Consider the following 21,398-nt stretch of genomic DNA (forward strand, 5'->3'; position numbering starts at 1 on the left):
GGCACTGAGGGAAGTGAGCAGGGCCCATTGCCAGGATTTTCCTCCTCATCCTCCCCAGATGAGACCATGGCAGGGACATCGACGGCCTCAGTCTTGTAGGACAGCAGGGTCCTACAATAGCTGCTGCGACGGGTGGTCCCAGAACCCGGGTATCCAGGCAGAGGAGGAGGTAGAGGATGCCAACCCTATGGTTGATATCCTTGCCCATTCCAGGCACTCTCACATTGCCCTGCCATTATTTAAGACCATTGCTGAGACTACAAAGACCTTGTGCAGATCACGGCCTATCTGATCCTATGGCCAAGAGAAATGAAATGCGGTACTTTGTCCCCTCAAAGGGATATGAACACTTATTTACACCCCCACCCCCAATTCCCTGGTGGTTGATGCAGCTAATTAGCACAAGCGCCAGGGCTACCAGGGGCCCTCCCCTAAAAATAGGGACGCTAAAAAACTAGACCTATTTGGGAGGAAGGTCTGATCCAGGGATCCCCAACCTTTGGCAGCGGCCCGCCTGGGTAAACACCCTGGCGGGCTGGGCCAGTTTGTTTACCTGCCGCATCTGCAGGTTCGGCCAATCGCGGCTCCCACTGGCCGTGGTTCAGCGCTCCAGGCCAATGGGGACTGCGGGAAGCAGCGGCCAGCACATCCCTCGGCCCACTTCGGCCCTCTTTTATGACAAAACAGATAAAAGACTCCACAGTCTAAAGGACTTAAGGGCCACCCTCAAGTCCTTGGGCCTCCACACTCCCCCCACTCAGAACAGGCACTTCCAGCCACAGCCTCCATTGTGGTTCTACCAACTGCAGAACTGGCAGGACACTTGGAGGAGGAATAGGAGTGGCAGGAAAAGACTGCACCTGTCCTTGGGCCAGGGCTCTGGTCATCCCAAGCCACCTTCCGGCCCCAGACTGGCCTTTTGAGGGTGCGGTCAAGGAGGGTGCACCAGTACAAGAACTGGATCTACCCCGCCTTACCTTTTGTCCTGACTGTCCCCTTTCTACCATGCATGGTCCCATATCACTTTGGACCGCTGGGTGCTCTGCACGGTAGACAGGGGATACTCCATCCAATTCTGTGCCCTCCCACCCTTCCAACCCCCTTCCCCTTTCCTCTTCAGGGACCCCTCTCATGAGCAAATCCTTATACAGGAAGTGCACTCCTTTCGCTAGAGGCAGTGGAAGAGGTTCTTCATGAGCAAAGGGGCAGGGATTTCTATTCCCGGTATTTCCTAATACCGAAAGCCAAAGGTGGGCTCAGGCCCATCTTAGACCTGCGAGAACTCAACAAGTTTGTGAAGAAGCTCAAGTTCCGCATGGTGTCTTTGGCCTCCATCATCCCTTCATTGGATCCAGGAAACTGGTATGCTGCCCTTGACTTGAAGGACGCATACTTTCACATAGTGACAATTCCGCCCCACAGAAAATACCTCAGGTTTGTGGTGAACAACAACCACTATCAGTTCATAGTCCTCCCTTTTGGCCTGTCAGTGGCACCTCGAGTGTTCACCAAGTGCATGGCTGGGTTCCCGCGAAGTGGCAGGTATGGGTGTTCCTGTACCTAGATGACTGGCTGATCAAGGGCCGCTCCAGGTCTCAAGTGGAGGCACAGGTCGACTTCATAAGAATGACATTCGACGAACTGGGCCTCCTTCTGAACAAGGGGAAATCAACACTGTCCCCAGTTCAGAGGATAGAGTTCATAGGAGGCAGTACTGGACTTGACACAAACCAGGGTATACCTCCCAGAAGCAAGGTTTCAGTCCCTGGGCGACATCATACAAGGTCTCAGGCAGTTCCCCACCACCATAGTAAGGAATTGCCTGAAACTCCTGGGACACATGGTGGTTTGTACCTACGTAGTACAGCATGCCAGACTCAGACTTCGACCTCTTCAGTCGTGCCTAGCATTAGTGTATTGGCCAGTCCGGGACAGTTTGGACAGGATTGTAACCCTGCCTCGACTCCCTCCTGAGGTGACTCAACCCACAGGTAGTATGTGCAGGGGTCCCCTTCACCATCCCTCAGCCATCCCTCTCACTAGTGGCAGATGCATCAGACTTGGGCTGGGGGGCACATTTGAGAGACCTCAGAACACAAGGCCTCTAGTCTCAGGCGGGTCTCGCTCTACACATCAATGTCAGAGAGTTGAGAGCAGTGCGCCTGGCATGTCAGACTTTCAGAGCCCACCTAGCAGGGAGATGTGTATCAGTGATGACAGACAACACCACGGCGATATTCTATATCAACAAACTGGGGGGTACATGCTCCTCTCCCCTGTGCCAGGAAGCCTTCATTCTGTGGGACTTCTGTGTAGAACACTCGATACACCTGCAAGCATTGTACCTCCCTGGAGTACAGAATGAGTTGGCGGATCATCTCAGCAAGTTGTTCCACAGCCACGAGTGGTCCCTTTGTCCAGACGTAGTGAACTCTTCTTAATCTTCCATCACTGGGGCTTTTCATTTTGTGACCACTTTATAAGAAAAGAGCTCCTTTATGGACCACCTCCCCTTTCAACACCCAATCCCTCTACAGCTTGTCTCAAAATATTTCATTCTGTGGACCATCAGGAAGGGCTCTATAGAACACCATGAAAGCCTCTAATCAATTAGATGCAATTGTCTTGCTAGCCTTCATTAAACGTAGGGTCACAGTAATGGGAGCTCCATTTCTAATGCATGAATAAACATGCCATTGTATGCTGATATTCAACAGGATGTTAAAGTACAGTACATTATTTCAGAAATACAGCCTGTTGATTGCAATCGTCTTAAATTAGATGAAATCTTATTTTAACAGACTAATTAAAATATGTATTCCCTGTAGGAAGCTTATTTGGGAAATCGGAAAATGAAGATGCGTTTACATTTTCCTTTCCGTCAGAGTCGTCTTCTCATGAATATGGGGATGGAAAAGATGACTTCAGCTTTCCATTTGCATTTGGACAGGATCAGAGATCATCACATTCTTCCTCTCTGAAAGGTTTTCACTCTTCATCACAAAATACAAAGCCATTTACACTCTTTTAAATACATTTCTTGACTTCCTTTTGTGTATTTTTGCTGCTTAGCCTTGACCCTTGTTTTCAGCAACTTAAGAAAAATTCATAACATTTCACTTCTCTGTCATTTAATGTAAGGTGACATTACTGTACTTGTACAAGAGCATTTAAATATTCTCCACTAATCATACATGCTCTGAGATGTTTTTATTTTTATTTTATTACTTTTAATGATTTAATGTACTGTGTGCATGAAACCTTTTGATAAGCTCTCCTTTAACTTGCACACGTTAACATAAACAGCAAAAATGTCAATAGACAATAGCATATTCAGTTAATTCAGTACCTTTTACTGAGTATTAAACCTCCATGTTGAATAAATTAAATGTATGATATCAAAAAATGGAGGCTGGTTTTGGTGTCAGTTATAGCAACAGAACACTCGTTGTCAGTGGCATAAATACTGTTTTGTATGGTTTTAGTTAACTCATTTATTGTAAAAAAAAAAAATAATAATAACCATTTTACTGCAGCATTAAACACTGTTTGAATTTGTTTATTGGGCTAAATACAGCATTCAGAAATCAGCTGATTGTCTCATTTAAAGTAAAAATGTACACATTTTTAAAATAAACTTGTTTGTCAATTATCGTATATGGTTTTGTGAGTGAGTGTTTTAGTCAACTTTGCAAACTGAAGTAATTCTGTAATTAGAGTATTTGGTATTTTGGCCTGAATGCACAAAAGGAGTTAAGTGCCTAAATCCCAGATTTGGGACCACTGTGATGCACAAAACACCCACTTAAACCCAGAGCAATTCACAAACCCAGGGAAGACAGGCATTCGGCCACCTAAGTTGTGTGTGAAGCTTGATGATTATTTAAGTATTTATCCACAGTGGAACAGTCGTTGGGCCAGAAAGAGAGAGAATGACTGTGTAGCCCAGTTGTTAAGGTACAGTTATCCTGCTCCAAACATTCTTTGATTATTTTTCCACAGTGGAACAGTTTCAACAGGAGAGACTGATGCAGTCCCACATCAGAATATTCCATAGCTCAGTTGTTTGAGCACGCTCCTGAGAAGTGGAAGACCCCTGTTCAAATCCTTGCTGCCCCTCTGCCAGAGATGGGGAAACTGAACCTGCATTTCCTACATCTCAGTTGAGTGCTCAAACCATTGGGCTATAAATTGAGTAGTAGCACCATCTCATCCAGTGATCATATTTTGAATGAGACCTGGTAGGCAGCCTCTCTGCACACCTATGGGAGTGGGACCAGCACACAAGATAGGCCAGGGGTAGGCAACCTATGGCACGGGTGCCGAAGGCGGCATGCGACCTGATTTTCAGTGGCACTCTCACTGCCCGGGTCCTGGCCACCGATCCGGGGGACTCTGCATTTTAATTTAATTTTTAATGAAGCTTTTTAAACATTTTAAAAACCTTATTTACTTTACATACAACAACAGTTTAGTTATATATTATAGACTTATGGAAAGACACCTTCTATAAACGTTAAAATGTATTACTGGCACGTGAAACCTTAAATGAGAGTGAATAAATGAAGACTCGGCACACCACTTCTGAAAGGTTGCCGACCCCTGTGATAGGCATTCATCTGCCTGCCTTCCCCCAGTTTGTGGATCACTCTGGAGCTTAGGTGGGAGATTGATATCTGGACACCTAGAGTTAGGCAGCTGTGTGCATGCCCAGAGTCAGTTAGGTGCTGAGGGAATTTTTACCCTGAAAATATAGGCACCAAGTGAGTTTAAGTGCCTACAGAGTTCGGTGGGAGTTTTGTGGATTGCAGTGGAGCCTAAAACTGGAACTTAGTGCCTAAATACTTTTGTGGATTGGGGCCTAAACAGTGGAGGCCTGATCTGTCTCAGAACTCTCTTTCTGACCCGCCATTCAACCTGCACTTATCGGGAACACTTAAGGTAAGGGTGAGGCTTGAGGGAGCTGGAGCCAGGTCATTGTGGGTAGAAAGCTTTGGAATATACTACAGCCAGAAGTCTCCTAAGTCCAATACTGGCCACATTTAGAAACCCTTGCAAAATGCACCTATTTGTCTAATTGACTCTTGGTTTCCTCTGTCATCTAGTCTGTCAATGTCATCCTTGTCTCTATCCTTTTAAAGTTGCGTCCCTGGAAGTGGAGGAGAAAGGGTTGGTGTTATAGAGTATTAGCTAATACATGGGAATTTCCCCCCCCGCCCCCGCCCAATGTAAGCAATGTACAGTGCTCCCAGACATGGGTATGGCTACACTGCAATTAGACATCCGCCGCTGGCCTGTGACAGCTGATTTGGGCTCCCAGGGTTCAGGCTGCGGGGCTCTTTAATTGCGGTGTAGACATTCCAGCTCGTGCTGCAGACAGATCTGGGACCCTCCCACCTCACAGGATCTTAGAGCCCAGACCCCAGCCCAAGCCTGGACATCTACACTGCAGTTGAACATCCCCTTAGTCCGAGCCAGCTGGCACGGGCCAGCTGTGACATACCCTATGATGAAAAGCACCATATAAATGCCTGTAATGAATACTATAGGCCAAATTCTCTGCAGGTGTAAATTGGTATAACTCCATTGACTTCCATGAAGCTGTGTCAATTTACACCCACCGGGGACCTAACTATATTTCAGTTGTTTTTTAACTGTCACTCGCTGTCTGAGGTTTTACTTTGTGCCCATCAGCATAGAATCTATGCACTGTTAAATACTTTCTCCGTTCTAAAAGAAACATTTAATACAACTAAGCAGCACACATAAGTCCAACTTGTTAGTAAATATCAAGGTATTTAGCTACATTTCTTGTATTTGAATCTATTGAATACAATATGTATATACTATAGAGTAATGTTATCCTGTTACCCACCCGCTGCTGCCAGGAGGAAAACCCTGCATGCCTCTCAGTCATCTTTCTCACAGAAAAATACCCACAGAAATATGTCAGTCTTCTGGTATTTCAACCAGAAATGCCACAAGAATAATTTCCCATGATATTTACTTGGATGAGTTTTTACTGTCCAGAAGAGGCTTCCACTTAGTACAAGGATGTTTGTATCCATCATTTAAAAAAAAATTAAGATGAGGAGTTAATGGGAAAACCATGCAAAAAAATAACTTTTCCCATCCTCCAGCAATGAGCAACTTGAGTTATTTGTCCACAATAAGCTCCTTAAAACAGGGGAGCCCAAACTTTTCCTCTTGCGCCCCCCCCCTTACCAGTAATGGAATGTGTCCCCACCTCCCTGAGCCGAGAGTGGAGGGCTGGGAGCCAGGAGTGGAGCTGCAGCCAGGGGGCTGGGGGCCGGTGATCGAGAGTGGGGGCTGGTGGCTGAGCAGCGGCCAAAGTGGGGGCTGGGAGTCAGGAGCAGAGCTGGGGCTGCATCTGCATCTGGAGACTGGGACCAGGGGTGGGGCTGGCACAGAACTGGAGGCAGAGTGGGGCTGGTGGTGCTTCCCTCCCCCTGGGTGTGCCCCACAGTTTAGGGACCACTGCCTTAAAAGGTCTGAAGTTTGTCAAGGGTTATCACCTTAAAGTTGGGAATTCATTGTCATTATTTATTTATATGGTGGCAGAGTCAAGAGGGTCTGATAAGGGACAAGGGCCCCAGGCACAGGGCCGGCTCCAGCATTTCTGCCGCCCCAAGCAAAAAAAAAAAAAAGCCGCAATCACGATTGCGATCGGCGGCGGCAATTGGAAGTTCAGTGGCAGGTCCTTCGCTCCTAGAGGGAGTGAGGGACCTGCCGCCCCCGAATTGCCGCACGTGCCGCCCCTCTCCCTTGGCCGCCCCAAGCACCTGCTTGTTAAGCTGGTGCCTAGAGCCGGCCCTGCCCAGGCAATAAAGAAAGATAGTCTCTGCCCCATGGATCTTAGGAACTGTATAAACAAGACACAACGTGCATAAAGCAAATAAATGACAGGAGGACAAGTTGGATCATAAAGGATGAATTTCAAAGATAAGTGAAGAGAACTGGGAAGTCTCTGTGCTGCAATCAAGCAGTCTCTTCCTTGTATACAGCATTTACTTTGCTGTAATATTATGGTGCACTGCACAGTGGATACAAAATTAGACGCTCACAAAATTGTTTTCACTCAAAATATAGGTTTCCCAGATAGCAACCGCAGTTCGCCTTAAGTCATTTCATGATTGACGTTCAAACAATACAAAATGCGTTACATTAATATTCTTCATTACAAAGTTTTTGTGATAATTAAAAAATGCTTAAAAATAAATACAGGAGCGCCTGGATTTTACATCAGAGATAACTTTAGCACTAACACATGAGAACATAGTTTGCTTACTCTCAAATAATAGTGTTAGAATTCACAACTGGTTCATTGCCACATTTATTTTTTAATGACAATGACAAGTCAATATTTTGAGAAAAATTCTCCCCCTGGATTCATGCTGTGGTTCTCTGTCACATAATTATTCACTCATTTCATGTGTGAAATGCCCATCAACAGGAGATCTGCGTTTAGAACAAGTTCAGAGAGTACAAGGGCTACAGCACTGAGATTTAATCCAAAATGGTGACTGGAGAGAATGTTAATTGTTAGTAGTGGTTTTCATTGCCATTATCTGTTGAGAACATTTTAAAATGCAAAAATACGACCTGACACTTTACGATATTAATCAGCTAATTAAAAGTCTGTTTTCAGTTTTAGCTGTTTAAGGCCTGATCCATTACAATCAATGGAAATTCTGCATGTGCATTGCTGGAAAGATCAGTCCCCTAGTAAAGAGAGCTTTTGTTCCGGAACTTCTCTCAAGAGTTTGAACATAAGTAAGACTTAGCTACATGTGAGAAGTAAAGTAGCATTTGAATCGGAATCCTTCCCAGGCATGACCAGGGCTCCACTATCCCTGTCTATCTTGGCCTGCTGTTTGCATGTCCTATAGTTGTTAAGGCGCATACGTTTTCTTTTGCTGAATAGTGTTCAATGGAGGAATTCTTTTGGTTGGCACCTTTTGCATGTCCCTCCAGCAGCTCAATGGTATGCCTGTCATGGCAGAGTCTCTGACTTCATTCTTAACACATCCCAAATTTTTCCATTGTCTTTTCTGGATAACTTTAGAGATAATGGACTATTGACCCTCTGACAAATCTTGGCATTTGCTATAAATTCATTCCATTTCACACTGTGACCCAAAAACCTTTCAATTCCAGCTGGTAAGGGGAGGTGCCGAGTGATTACAGGAATCTCATGGGTCTGATGTGTATATTCTAGTTCACCAAAGTGTGTCCTGTGAGGTCTTGAATACAAGCCTGTGTCTTATGGGAATCAATATTCTTGTGCAATGTATGTACAAATATTATATAAGGAGTTATGAATATATACTGAAAATATGGTCTTAAAGTCTGTAGGAACTGGTGAAAAGCAAAGGTGAACAACCGGTTTTCTATCAGACGAGGCATTTTGTGCATCTATCTGTTTACATGTACATTGAGTATTGGCTCATTCACAGTGCACTTCCTATTACCATTCTGCCCTGAATGCAATTAAAGGCTTGTCAGAAGTTAGGAAAGAATCTAACAGGAAGAGTAAAACAGCAAGTCCAAGAGCTTTATCTGGAGGTGCACGTCAGAGGTTTGCTTAGAAGGCATAGAAGACTCCCAGACACCCTTCAATGAGGAAGTAAAAAGGATGGAGTTTTGCTTATGAGAAAGGGGTCAACCAGGCTTGGTTGAAAATGCTGAAAAGAACTTTGGCTAAGATAAAACTTCTTTAGACAGAAGATTTAGCTGTTAGTTGTTTGGTCTCTAGAAAGTTTTATGCTTTTGTTTTAGATGTAACCGTTTGTTTCCAATATTCTGACCCACTCTTACTGGAATCTCTGTTCCAAATCTCTGTATTTGATGATAAATTTATTCTTGTTTTCATTATAAATATATCTAAGTGCTGTGGTGTTAAGCAAAGTGATGGTTTTGCACTGAATCTTACAAGCTGGTGTGTGTTGTTCCTTTGGGGACAGTGGGCCTGATAATTCAGGTACAGACAATACTACCTAACACTAAGGGCAGGTAGTGGTGAGGTACCCTACAACTGTACCTAGTACTTTTTCTAAGACATTTACTTTCAAAGAGACAAGGTGGGTGAGGTACTATATTTTATTGGACCAACTTCTGTGCGTGAAAGAGACAAGCTTTCGAACTTTCACCCACAGATGTTGGTCCAATAAAAGATATTACTTCACCGCCTTGTCGCTAGTATCTTGGGACCAACTCAGCTACATCAACACTGAAATTTACTTTCAAGGGCATTTCGGGCTAGATTCACAGAGGGGCTTAGGTGCCTAACTGCAACTTTAGACACCTAAGTCCAACATTTAGGTGGCACTGGCATTCACAAAACCTCGCTAAGCTGCAGCCTGAAGTCCCTACATTTTGGCAGCTGGGTTTGTGCACAGTTGCCTCAGTTCTGCCACCGTCCAGTGCATAACCCCCCCATGGCAGAGATTGATTAAGGTTTCCTGGGGCCCTGGGACAGAGCAAGTGGGGAGCCCCTCCCCACCTCTTTCTGCCCCTTCCCCGGGCCCACGCTCGTTCCATCCAGTATCCCCCCATTCCACCCCCTCACTGCAGCCCTGCAACCCCTTTTGCTCCTTTCTGCCACCCCCGCCCCACAGCCCCAAGACTGGAGAAGCTCTGTCCCAAGGCCACCGCCCGGGGTCTCAGCGGGAAGGGAGAGTTCCTCCAGTTCCAGGGATGCAGCGGGGGTTCGGGGCTTCCCCTGCCACCGGCCCAGGGAACCAGAGTCGGGGTGCTGGGGCTTTTCCTGCCTCGCCCACTGGGTGCTTCTGCCAGAGAGCAGGTCCGGTGTGGCAGCTTGTCCTGCTGTCCCGTGGCTTCTGCTGGGGATGGGGTCTGAGGCCATGGCGGGGGGGGAGGGGGGCTTCTCCCCACCCAGCACTGCTGTGTGGGATTGGAGTGCAGGGGCTTCCCCTGCCCCACCCGCCTGGTAGCCAAGACTTCGGGCTTCTGCTGGTGGATTTTTCCAGGACCCCCCCAGTTGGCTGGTGCCCCAGACATGGGCCCCATCGGCCCAGGGGCTAATCCACCACTGCCCCAATGCTCAAACTAAGCACTGTCCCACCTATCCTGCTTTTGGGGCCCCATCTGGTGCTGTGAGCCCACTTAAAGCCATTCAACGTACACCAGAGGAGGAGGCAGTGCCCCCCTTCTGGCTTTAGATCACGTGTCTAGCTTCAATACCTTTTTCTGCCTGATGTAGAGCACCGATTTGAAGGTGGGTCTCCCACGTCTTCAGTGGGTGCCCCATCCCCTGGGCTATGGGGTATTCTGGCACAAGCCTCTCAATCTCTCCTGTGGAAGCGGTTCCCCTGTGTATAAATACTGAAATATTCATTGGGCCCCATGTGTATGAATGCCTTGGGAACGGTACTCACTTGGGAGGTTGAACACTCAAGTTAAAATCCCTGTCCTACCTCAGGCAGGGGAGAACTCAACCCAGGTCTCCCTGTTCCTGGAGCTAGTATTAGCCAGTAGGCTGAAGGGGGCACCCCCCCCCCCATAAAGGGCTGACCTGGTATTAGTGCCTAACTTCAGGAGAGGGCTCACAGCTGTGAACCCAAGTGGTGATAGGTACCTCCCTCCAGCCTGGACTTGGGTGCCTAACTCCCTTTAAGGGGCATTACTTAGGCCCCAGCCCTCCTCTCAGCATTGGCTAGTGTAGGCTGCTTTCCACACAGTGTGCTAGCTTTTGTGAATCTCATTTTAGGTGCTTAGCTCTCCTCATACATTGGAGAGGGAAGCTGGGCATGCAGCACTGGGAGTTCCACGAGGTGGCAGGGTGCCTAGGAGTCAGGCGTCGCGCCGCTCGGCGTTGCAATGTCTGTTCGCTTTGTGAATCTAGCCCTTAGATGTTGGGCTGTAACTTTGTCGGATTTCCAGCTTTCGCATCCTTTTGTCAAGATGGAAATGACATTTTGGGGGGAATGACATTTAGCTGCTCCCTTGCTAATTTGGCATCGTTAAAAAACATCTTCTGGGAAATAGTGTAAATACAAAGTTTAGTCGCAGTGACAAAAGAAGTATTGCATCGTAAGAAAACAGTCTTACATACTACAGCATTAATACGCTTAAGCATTTCAAGGAACTAAGCTTTAAATGCTACTTACTGTAACAGCTTGGAATGTGTAGACTTACTGTATTAGAAGGCAGTAATCTCCCTACTACAAGGCTGATTGCATGGGTAGCAAGAGTTGGTTAATCCTTTTCGGTCAATGGCATAAAATGAGGATTAGTTTTTCATTTACTGCAACTGAGTGGGTCATTAGGATCCCAAAGACACTAATGAGCCTGAGCAGGTGATTGGATTCTGCTTTCAAAAGTATGGGCTAGTCTAAGACATAATCATAATTTAAAACATGACGTGTTAGTGATTTTTTTTTCCTGGAGGGGAAAAAAATGAATGAAGGCTTTAACTGTAGAACACAAACTTGGCACATTGACTTCTCCCCTTGGAATTGGAGTTGTTGCCAGATTACTTGCCTTAGAGGCTGAATGGCTCATTTAGAAATATCGCTGTTGCCTTGGTTTTCTGGTTTTCTCTTGATGGCTCTAGAGTTGACACAAGTCACATGCAATCAAGTCTATATTCCTGGTGGACAGGGTCTGTCCTAATATTCTCTGACTCACACCCAGGTTGTTTGCAGCTCAGCAGTTCTGCTTCCAGACACATCACTTTCTGTTCTGATGTTAACATCTTGCTGAGAAATTGCCTCTTGGCACAGTGCTTCTTGAATCCTGTACCTTGCTTGATTTGATGTGAAGATGATGCTCTTTTTAGCACTTGTAACACTTTACCTTTGAAAAGGTAACTTTTTATTTGTCAGCATTACCTTCTTTTCAATAGTCTATTATATTCCTTAGAAAAACATTTATGCCCTGTACTTGTGTTCTTTTCAAATCCACAGATGCTGCTAAAGGATTGTTAAATCAAATGAAAAGATGGACATTTTTTCAGTTAAAGATTTTAAAAATACACAGTATACAACTAATTTAAGCTACAAGTCTCACAGAAGTAGAGCAACATACAATATTTTAGTAGCATAAATTTGGTAACCATAAACATTTTCCAAAAGGAATGTCCACAACCCACAAAATGGTCCAACCCCCCCCCAAAAAACCATTATGTGACACACTATATCCCACAATCCTTTTGGATTTGGGTCATGGGAAGACATGTGTGCCGGGAGCTAGAGATAATCAGGGGCAAGAAGCCTGGGATTGAGATTGCTGAGGGTGCCGGCTGGTGAGGGTTTGGAGATTGCCAGTCCAGGGTTGAGTTTGGGGCTTGGAAGGCTTCTCTTTTCTCCCATGTCTGCTTAGTGCTATAGCAGAACAGCCTGGAGCTAAGCACCATCTCTGCTTCCTTTTCTTTCCCTCTTGAGACATGAGAATGGCATATTTTGCTTTCCCCACAAAATGCAGCATGCTGCGATTGACGATGATGATGCCTTGCTACCATGGCCACAGAGCTCTGCTCCCCCAGAAGTTATGGACTCCACTCAAGCTGGTCAAAATATGTTTTCCTTCAAAATTTTCTCTGACAAACTTTTAAGTGAAATTTTCCATGAAAAAATTTTCCCGGATGTTTCAAACACTTTGAAGCATTCTAGCCATGACCCAATCAGGACAGGTGTATGACCCGCTTCCAAATTGTGCCTCATGGTTCAGAGATACCACTCTATCTGATACATATTTTAGGGCATTTTTGCCTTGAAATGTGATAATCTTGCCCCAAACATTTGGCCCACTCATGCCCCTTCCAGATCTGCGTGCAGAAGGGGCTTGCCACATGCAGTTTTCCTCCATCTTCTCCCCACCCCTCCCACCACACAGCAGAAAGAGGGTCTCAGCTGCCTCCACTGAAGTTATGCCCCAGAGATGACATTTTACAGATCAGATGTAAACCTGAGGCCCTGATCAGCTATGGTAATTAAAGATCCCATAGCAATTTTTATTTTATTTCTGTAAATAATAGAGATGATAACCCTGGCTTCCTAGCCAGTTTTGAACCCTAGTAATTACATTCCATCTATCTACATTCTCCCTGTATTTTCAATTAAATATAGTCTTTATTCTGTATGCTTTATCTAAGCTCAAATCCCCTCAAGTCATGAACTAATGTTCATGAAACATAAGGAGAGGCCAAGCAGCACTAGTTTATCCAGTAAACTAGATTTTAAATCACAGATCATGTGGAGAACTTCAGCACTGAACTTCAGTGCAAGGGTCCTTTAAACTCAACTTGTCATCAGTTCCAGAGTGCTCAAGAGGCGTTAATTCTGAGGAGTGGGTAGTTGTTTCCTGTAAGTCTCCACTTCACCTTGGACTGTGCCCTTAAGAGATAACAAGATAAGCAGGCTTGATATTAGCACAGGCGATGCAGTCTGATGCCTAAAGATATATTGGATACACATTGAATTTTTAGCCAACTCTACATGATTTAAATAGGTAATGTTAATTTGGCTCTGGCAATTGGTATTTTTGCTTCAAACTCTTTGACTTCTAAGTTGCGAGTTCAAATTTAGCACTGGGCGGTAGTGTCTGAAACATGGTTGTTTGGTCACTGATATGATATGTGCTTAGTGGTCATCTACTTCCAGTGGGCGTCCATATCCGAAAAACCACCACTGAAATTGGTAGGTAGAGAATAAAGGCCAACGATTTAATGACCATGATGGACTTACTTGCTCAGCTTCCCTAGAAATGGTCCTCCTGGGACAAGGTTCAGGGACATCAATGGGGCACTTGTGGTACTGCTTTTTCTCCTGTATCTGATCTATCTATCTATGGTACTTTTATTGCCCTGCTACCATACTATCTACGCATCTTGTATCTTTAATGTATCCTAGAACTGAGGCACAGAGAGATTAAGGGTGGAATTCACAAAGATATCTAGGTGCCTAACTCCCATTGATGTCAGTGGGAGTTAGGCACCTACGTACTTTTGTGAATCACACCCTGAGTGACTTGCCCAAGGACAGGAAGTCTGCGGCAATGCAGGGACTTGAACCACTTGACCCTCCTTCTGCTCCATGGATAGGTGGAGAACATCACTCTTCCTGACAGCTAATTAGGTAAATTTCACAAGCACTAAATACAGATAAAAATCCTTAATAATTAACCATTGGCCTGGTAAAAAGGGGCCATTAAAGCGCTCTTAACTGGGTAGCCAGGAATACAGTAGCATGGGGGAAACCTCAACTGGAGTAGAGCACCACCACTTCTCTCAGCCTCCTGGTTTAAGGGACAGGTTAGGGCTGTTCCAGGGTGCCAAACTGCTGCATTCTGGCAATCTCCAGCTTGTGTAATGGCCCCTGAAGTGGCTCTAGGGGGCTGAACTGTCCCTTAACAATCCCAGGGATTGGGGGAGCGCAAAGGTAAGGATGCAACATTCTGTGTCTCTCCTCCCACATCTGGTGCTGTGTCACACACACACACCTGGAATCAAAGATTGGTCCCACGATCTTAACATACTATACTTAATTTCATTGTGACAATCTCATTGTGAATAGGCAGAAGGCAGAAGTGAGCTTTGTTGATCCTCATGCCTTTTTGCTGAACGTTAATCGTGTTTTCCCGTATGGAACAGTACTGTAGAATGTAATGGGGACTAGGAGCCTCTCTGTGTAGAATGATTAAACTAGGCTGTAGAATTCTGTAGCAATCATACAATTCTCAGTTAAATTATAATGGCTTGTTTACTAATACTGTACAATAGATCTCATTCCCTCTCAAATTCCACAGAATAGCTTTTGGCTCCATTCCTACTAAATTCTATAGGATTTCTCCAAAGGCATGAGAATAGATATAAATGTGTAAATGCTGTTTTTCAATAAAATGATCTATGTTTTATTCCAGGGGTTGAACAAGTGGGGCTGTTAACTCTCACCATACACCATCATAATACAGTGGGGGGGTTGTCAGCAGGTCAATAAAAGGTTAACTGCAATTCCTAGCTGCAGCTAGGGCCTGGTCTACACTGGGGGGAGAAATAGATCTAAGTTACACAACTTCAGCTACGTGAATAACATAGCTGAAGTCAGGGAGGTACTTAGATCTTCTTACCGCGGTGTCTTCACTGCAGTGAGTCGACTGTTGCCGCTCCCTCGTCGACTCTGCCTGCGCCTCTTGCCGAGCTGGAGTACAAGAGTCAAGGGGAAGGTGCTCAGGGATCGATTTATTGCATCTAGACTAGACGTGATAAATCAATCCCCACTGGATCGATCACTGCCCGACAATCTGGCCAGTAGTGAAGACATAGCACTACGAGCAGTGGGTAGGATGACTGGGTGCTAGGCCAGTTCCCCATGTAGAACAGCCTCAGGACTGCTCTAAATTATGCCGGATGCCCATGGGCCCCAGCCAAGGATTGCTGGAGTGGAGGGAAGCCCTGGCCATGCCCCCTTTCTCTTGGCCACACCCTGATGCTGGTTGCAGAAAGAGGATGGCATAGAGGGTCTATATCGGGGACATCCTTCTATGGCCAAACTGGATTTAGGACCGCCTTATGTTGCTGCATGATGCAAATGATAGGCCAAGGACCAAGTCTTTCTCGATGTGTAATTTACAGTTTCCAAAAAAACAGAAGCCTGGCAGCTCTATGATTCACATTGTGCGTTTTTAACAACTAGCTCACATATCATAATGTCAACATAGAACACTTCACATCTTACAAAAGACAGAGAAATTCTAAAGGGTATTGTATTTCCATTCCTTTTGTTGAGCCTTACCTAAGATGACACTATTGGAATAAAGTAGATTGTCAAAGGCTGGGCAGAGTGCTTGGATCATTTGCAAGTATTGGCATAAAGTAAAATAATGATTTGGATTTCTGTTTTCTGTCTTTTGTTGCTTACATTGTCAGGTACAGGGATGCTTTTGACAAGGAAGTGCTGCGGGCTTAGTGATTTCTTCCAAGGCTTCAAAAATAGTTACGTTATCTCTTGCTGTTATCATATCAGGAGTGACAGTTGATGGGCAGTGCTTTTACATTGTCTTTGTAAATTATAAAGTGAAGTTAGGATCAGTGTATATATTTCTCCTTACTTATAAGGTTAATTTCATTGAATCGGTTGTCATCTGTTTATAATGCAGTATTGCTAGTTATCTTGGTATCTCATGTGCATGCAAAGCAATTTTAAAACAAGATTTTTATTTCATTAGTAGAATAGGAAAGATGATAATACTTAGCACATACTCTTCGTCCTCTAAGCATTTTACAAATAACTATTAATCCTCAAATCTCTGTGAGGTAAGGAATTATTTCCCTTTCACAAAAGAGGAAACTGAGGCAGAAAGATGAGGGCCAAACTTTTAAAATGGGTGCCTAAAGTTAGGCATTTAAATCCATACTTCGGTGCCTAATGAAGAAACCTGATTTTCACTGGTGTGCAGTATCCACGATTCCCAGTGATTTTTGAAAAACAAGGGAATTTATTTAGGTTGGATAGGGGACTAATTTTAGATACCCAAGTTTGAAAGTGGTAGCTTCAATGACTTGCCCATGTCTACAAACAGATCATTAGTGCTGTATTTAACTACGGTCATCTTATGCCACCTGACAAGTGGGAGATGGTGTCGTATCATTTGTTTCCAGACCTACCAACTCTCACAAGCTAAAAAAACGTCCAAGAAAAAAACTCGGGTAGCTTTGGGAGGTTGTTTCAGTGATTCAGTAGGTGACACTTCCCCCTGCAGAGTTAGCACTGGACTAAAGGCAGAGTGGTACAGGATGGGTACTGTGTTGCTACAGGTGCTGTCTTTCAGATGAAGTGAAAAACTGAGGTCCAGGTTGATCACTTGTGATTATTAAAGATCTGGTGACATTTTCCCCAAGAGCAGTGATGTTTACCCCAGTATCCCAGCCAAATTTCTATTTGAGTAATTACCATTTGGATCTATTTATATCAGGGTTTTGGCCTGTGTATGGCATAGGGACTGGTCTGCTAAGATGTTTAGCTGATCTAGGAATGACTGCTAAATATGGAACAAATATCTGATCTTTTATTTCATTTATTTGTTCCACTTTATAATGAAGTGACTAATTATATAGTAGTTACCTGGCAATTACACTCTAATTACACTATAGCAGTAAAGTATCAGGGGGTAGCCGTGTTAGTCTGTATCTACAAAAACAACAAAGAGTCTGGTGGCACCTTAAAGACTAACAGATTTATTTGGGCATAAGCTTTCGTGAGTAAAAACCTCACTTCTTCGGATGCATAGAGTGAAAGCTACAGATGCAGGCATTATATACAGACACATGGAGAGCAGGGAGTTACTTCACAAGTGGCGAACCAGTGTTGACAAGGCCAATTCAATCAGGGTGGATGTAGTCCACTCCCAATAATAGATGAGGAGGTGTCAATTCCAGGAGAGGAAAAGCTGCTTCTGTAGTGAGCCAGCCACTCCCAATCCCTATTCAAGCCCAGATTAATGGTGTTGAATTTGCAAATGAATTTTAGTTCTGCTGTTTCTCTTTGAAGTCTGTTTCTGAAGGTTTTTTGTTCAATGACAGTGACTTTTAAATCTGTGATAGAATGACCAGGGAGATTGAAGTGTTCACTTACTGGCTTGTGTATGTTACCATTCCTGATGTCCGATTTGTGTCCATTTATTCTTTTGCAGAGGGACTGTCCGGTTTGGCCAATGTACATGGCAGAGGGGCATTGCTGGCACATGATGGCATATATGACATTAGTGGATGTGCAGGTGAATGAGCCCCTGATGGTGTGGCTGATGTGGTTGGGTCCTCTGATGCTGTTGCCAGAGTAGATATGGGGACAGAGTAGGCAACGAGGTTTGCTACAGGGATAGGTTCCTGGGTTGGTGTTTCTGTGGTGTGGTGTGTAGTTGCTGGTGAGTATTTGCTTCAGGTTGGGAGGTTGTCTGTAAGCAAGGACTGGCCTGCCTCCCAAGGTCTGTGAGAGTGAGGGATCATTTTCCAGGATAGGTTGTAGGTCGTGGATAATGCGCTGGAGAGGTTTTAGCTGGGGGCTGTATGTGATGGCCAGTGGTGTTCTGTTATTGTCCTTGTTGGGCCTGTCCTGTAGTAGGTGATTTCTGGGTACCCGTCTTGCTCTGTCAATCTGTTTCCTCACTTCCCCAGGTGGGTATTGTAGTTTTACGAATGCTTGATAAAGATCTTGTAGGTGTTTGTCTCTGTCTGAGGGGTTGGAGCAAATTCGGTTGTATCTTAGGGCTTGGCTGTAGACAATGGATCGTATGATGTGTCTTGGATGGAAGCTGGAGGCATGTAGGTACGTATAGCGGTCAGTAGGTTTCCGGTATAGGGTGGTGTTTATGTGACCATCACTTATTTGTACTGTAGTGTCCAGGAAGTGGATCTCTTGTGTGGACTGGTCCAGGCTGAGGTTGATGGTGGGGTGGAAATTGTTGAAGTCCAGGTGGAATTCTTCAAGGGCCTCCTTTCCGTGGGTCCATATGATGAAGATGTCATCAATGTAGCGCAAGTAGAGGAGGGGCACTAGGGGACGAGAGCTGAGGAAGCGTTGTTCTAAGTCAGCCATAAAAATGTTGGCATACTGTGGGGCCATGCGGGTACCCATAGCAGTGCCACTGACTTGAAGGTATAAGTTGTCCCCAAATCTGAAGTGGTTGTGGGTGAGGACAAAGTCACAAAGCTCAGCCACCAGGCTTGCTGTGGCCTCATCAGGGATACTGTTCCTGACAGCTTGTAGTCCATCCTCATGTGGAATATTGGTATAAAGTGCTTCTACATCCATGGTGGCCAGGATGGTGTTTTCAGGAAGAACGTCAATGCACTGTAGTTTCCTCAGGAAGTCGGTGGTGTCTCGAAGATAGCTGGGAGTGCTGGTAGCATAGGGTCTGAGGAGAGTGTCCAAATAGCCAGATAATCCTGCTGTCAGAGTACCAATGCCTGAGATGATGGGGCGTCCAGGGTTTCCGGGTTTATGGATCTTGGGTAGTAGATAGAATACCCCTGGTCGGGGTTCTGGGGGTGTGTCCATGTAGATTTGTTCCCGTACTGTAGCTGGGAGTTTCTTGAGCAGATGGTGTAGTTTCTTTTGGTATTCCTCAGTAGGATCAGAGGATAGTGGCCTGTAGAATGTGGTCTTGGAGAGTTGCCTGGCAGCCTCCTGTTCATAATCTGACCTGTTCATTATGACTACAGCACCTCCTTTGTCAGCCCCTTTGATGATAATGTCAGAGTTGTTTCTGAGGCTGTGGATGGCATTGCGTTCTATACGGCTGAGGTTATGGGACAAGTGATGTTGTTTGTCCACAATTTCAGCCTGTGCACGTCTGCGGAAACACTCTATGTAGAGGTCCAGTCTGTCATTTCGACCATCAGGAGGAGTCCACGCAGAGTTCCTCTTCTTGTAGTGTTGGTAGGAAGGTTCCTGTGGGTCAGTGCACTGTTCAGTGGTGCGTTGAAAATATTCCTTGAGTCGGAGACGACGAAAGTAGGCTTCCAAATCACCGCAGAACTGTTACTATAGCAGTAATTACCACTAATCCTTATAACTGGAGGTTCTTACATGATTGAAAGTTACACTGTATATACAATTTGATTAATATGCCATTGTATTAATTTAGGTGGAATAAAAGGGTCCCAAGGAGTCAAAGGTGTGAACATGACCCTGAAACTGTCCATTTTAAACAAGGTTCTGGGTTTGGTATACAGAGACTTCAGCCGTCTTAGTACCATAGCAAACACAGCTTTACAAAAAGAAGAACAGGAGTACTTGTGGCACCTTAGAGACTAACAAATTTATTAGAGCATAAGCTTTCGTGGACTACAGCCCACTTCTTCGACAGCTTTACAAATATTTTAACCTTTTTTAAAGACACAGAAAAGAAGAGGGGGTGGTTAAAGTAAAGTATTAACAAAGGCTTTCAACCATATCCCATGTTTCCTTTCCTTTTAGCTGGAGGAAGTCTTTAGAAAGAAACCCTCCTTAGCTGACAGTCTCTTAGATCAGGGGTTCTCAACCTTTTTTTCCTCTAAGGGCCCCCCCTCCGCCAACATGCTATAAAAACTCCACAGCCCACCTGTGCCACAACAACCGTTTTTCTGCATATTAAAGGCAGGGCCAGCGTTAGGGCGTAGCAAGCAGGGGCCTGGGGCCCCACGCCAGAGGGGGCCCCGCAAAGCTGCTCAGGCTTCAACTTCAGCCCCATGTGGTGGGGCTCAGAGCCTGGGCTTCGGCTGTCTGTCCTGGACCCCAGTGAGTCTAATGCTGGCCCTGTTTGGCGGAGCCCCTAAAACCTCCTCCAGCCCCCCTTGGGCCCCATGCCCCTTGTGGAGAACCACTGTCTTAGCTGGTATTAAAGATGGTAATAACTGTCCGTTTGGGGAAGAAAGAAGAAGTTAGGGCTGGAGTTGTTTTTAAAGTTGGATCCTGCTCCCTTTAGACCAAACAAAACACACACAAAAGAGAGAAACTGCAGCTTCTGTCTCTGATGTTGATTCTGACTTGCAGCCTTTCTGATGGAAAAACATAGGCACAGCACACGATCTGATCAGCCACTCCAAGACCCCGCAAACTTGTACCAGCATCGGGCTGTTTAGGACATTGCTTATAGCAGCCCCTTTCTTGACACAGGCTTACAGCACCATTGCAAAATACACAGTCTTGCCTGGCTGAGTCAGACTCTTATTGGACAGAAGGCAAAAAGGGGAGGGAGAGGAAAGAGACCAAACAAGGCAGGGAAGGAAAAGGACACACAGAGAGAGTGTGTACGTGTGTGTGAGAGAGAGACAAAGTCTCACATCCCAAGGGGTGTTTGGGATATAGCTGGAGCCAGAAGAGGTGGAGGTGGCGATGGCATCTGGGTCCCACTCTCTGGTCTGGCCTGGCCAGGACAGGTCTCAGGATTAGGACTGTAAATGACTTGGTTGCTCCCATGCTCCTTCTCATAGCTGGGATGCTTCTGCACTGGCCTGCCCTTTATTCTCCCTCTTCCAGGCCATTTTACGGCAACCCACACGCTAGCTCAGCCAATCACCACCCTTATTGGGCTCTGGATTTAGTCAGACAACTAACTCAAAAGTCCCACAGACCTGTCCCCAAGGCCTGGGTCTTACCTCAGAGCCTGGATAAGCAAAAAGGTTCCTTCAGAGGGTCCTTTTTTAAAGGAGTTCTCAGGAGGTGACCTGCCCTAGGGTTGAGTTTGCAGCTGTCCTGCTTCCAGCTGACTCTGCTGTAGCCTTCCCGAAGTCAGCCCTCAAACAACTGTTTCAGCTCTCTTATAAGGACCAGCAGCTTGAGGTTCCCTCCCCATGGCAGGTGTCTCTGGTTGGCTCATTTAGCAAGCCTGCTGCTGGCTTCCAGACTCCTGCAGGCAACTGCCTCATGGCCTCTCACTCT

The 21,398-nt window shown here is 45.5% G+C and overlaps 1 protein-coding gene across 1 annotated transcript in view; it reads left to right on the forward strand.

The window, feature by feature from the left end:
* C4H14orf39 (chromosome 4 C14orf39 homolog) overlaps nt 1-3,031 on the forward strand; it is a 49,726-nt gene extending 46,695 nt beyond the window's left edge. Inside the window, exon 16 of the mRNA XM_054026180.1 lies at nt 2,829-3,031. Coding sequence (XP_053882155.1) covers nt 2,829-3,031 — 203 coding nt within the window. The remainder of the gene's footprint in view (nt 1-2,828) is intronic.
* The last annotated feature ends 18,367 nt before the right edge of the window (nt 3,032-21,398 follow it).

The sequence above is a fragment of the Malaclemys terrapin genome, chromosome 4 (genome assembly GCF_027887155.1).
Source record: "Malaclemys terrapin pileata isolate rMalTer1 chromosome 4, rMalTer1.hap1, whole genome shotgun sequence".
NCBI lineage: Eukaryota > Metazoa > Chordata > Testudines > Emydidae > Malaclemys > Malaclemys terrapin.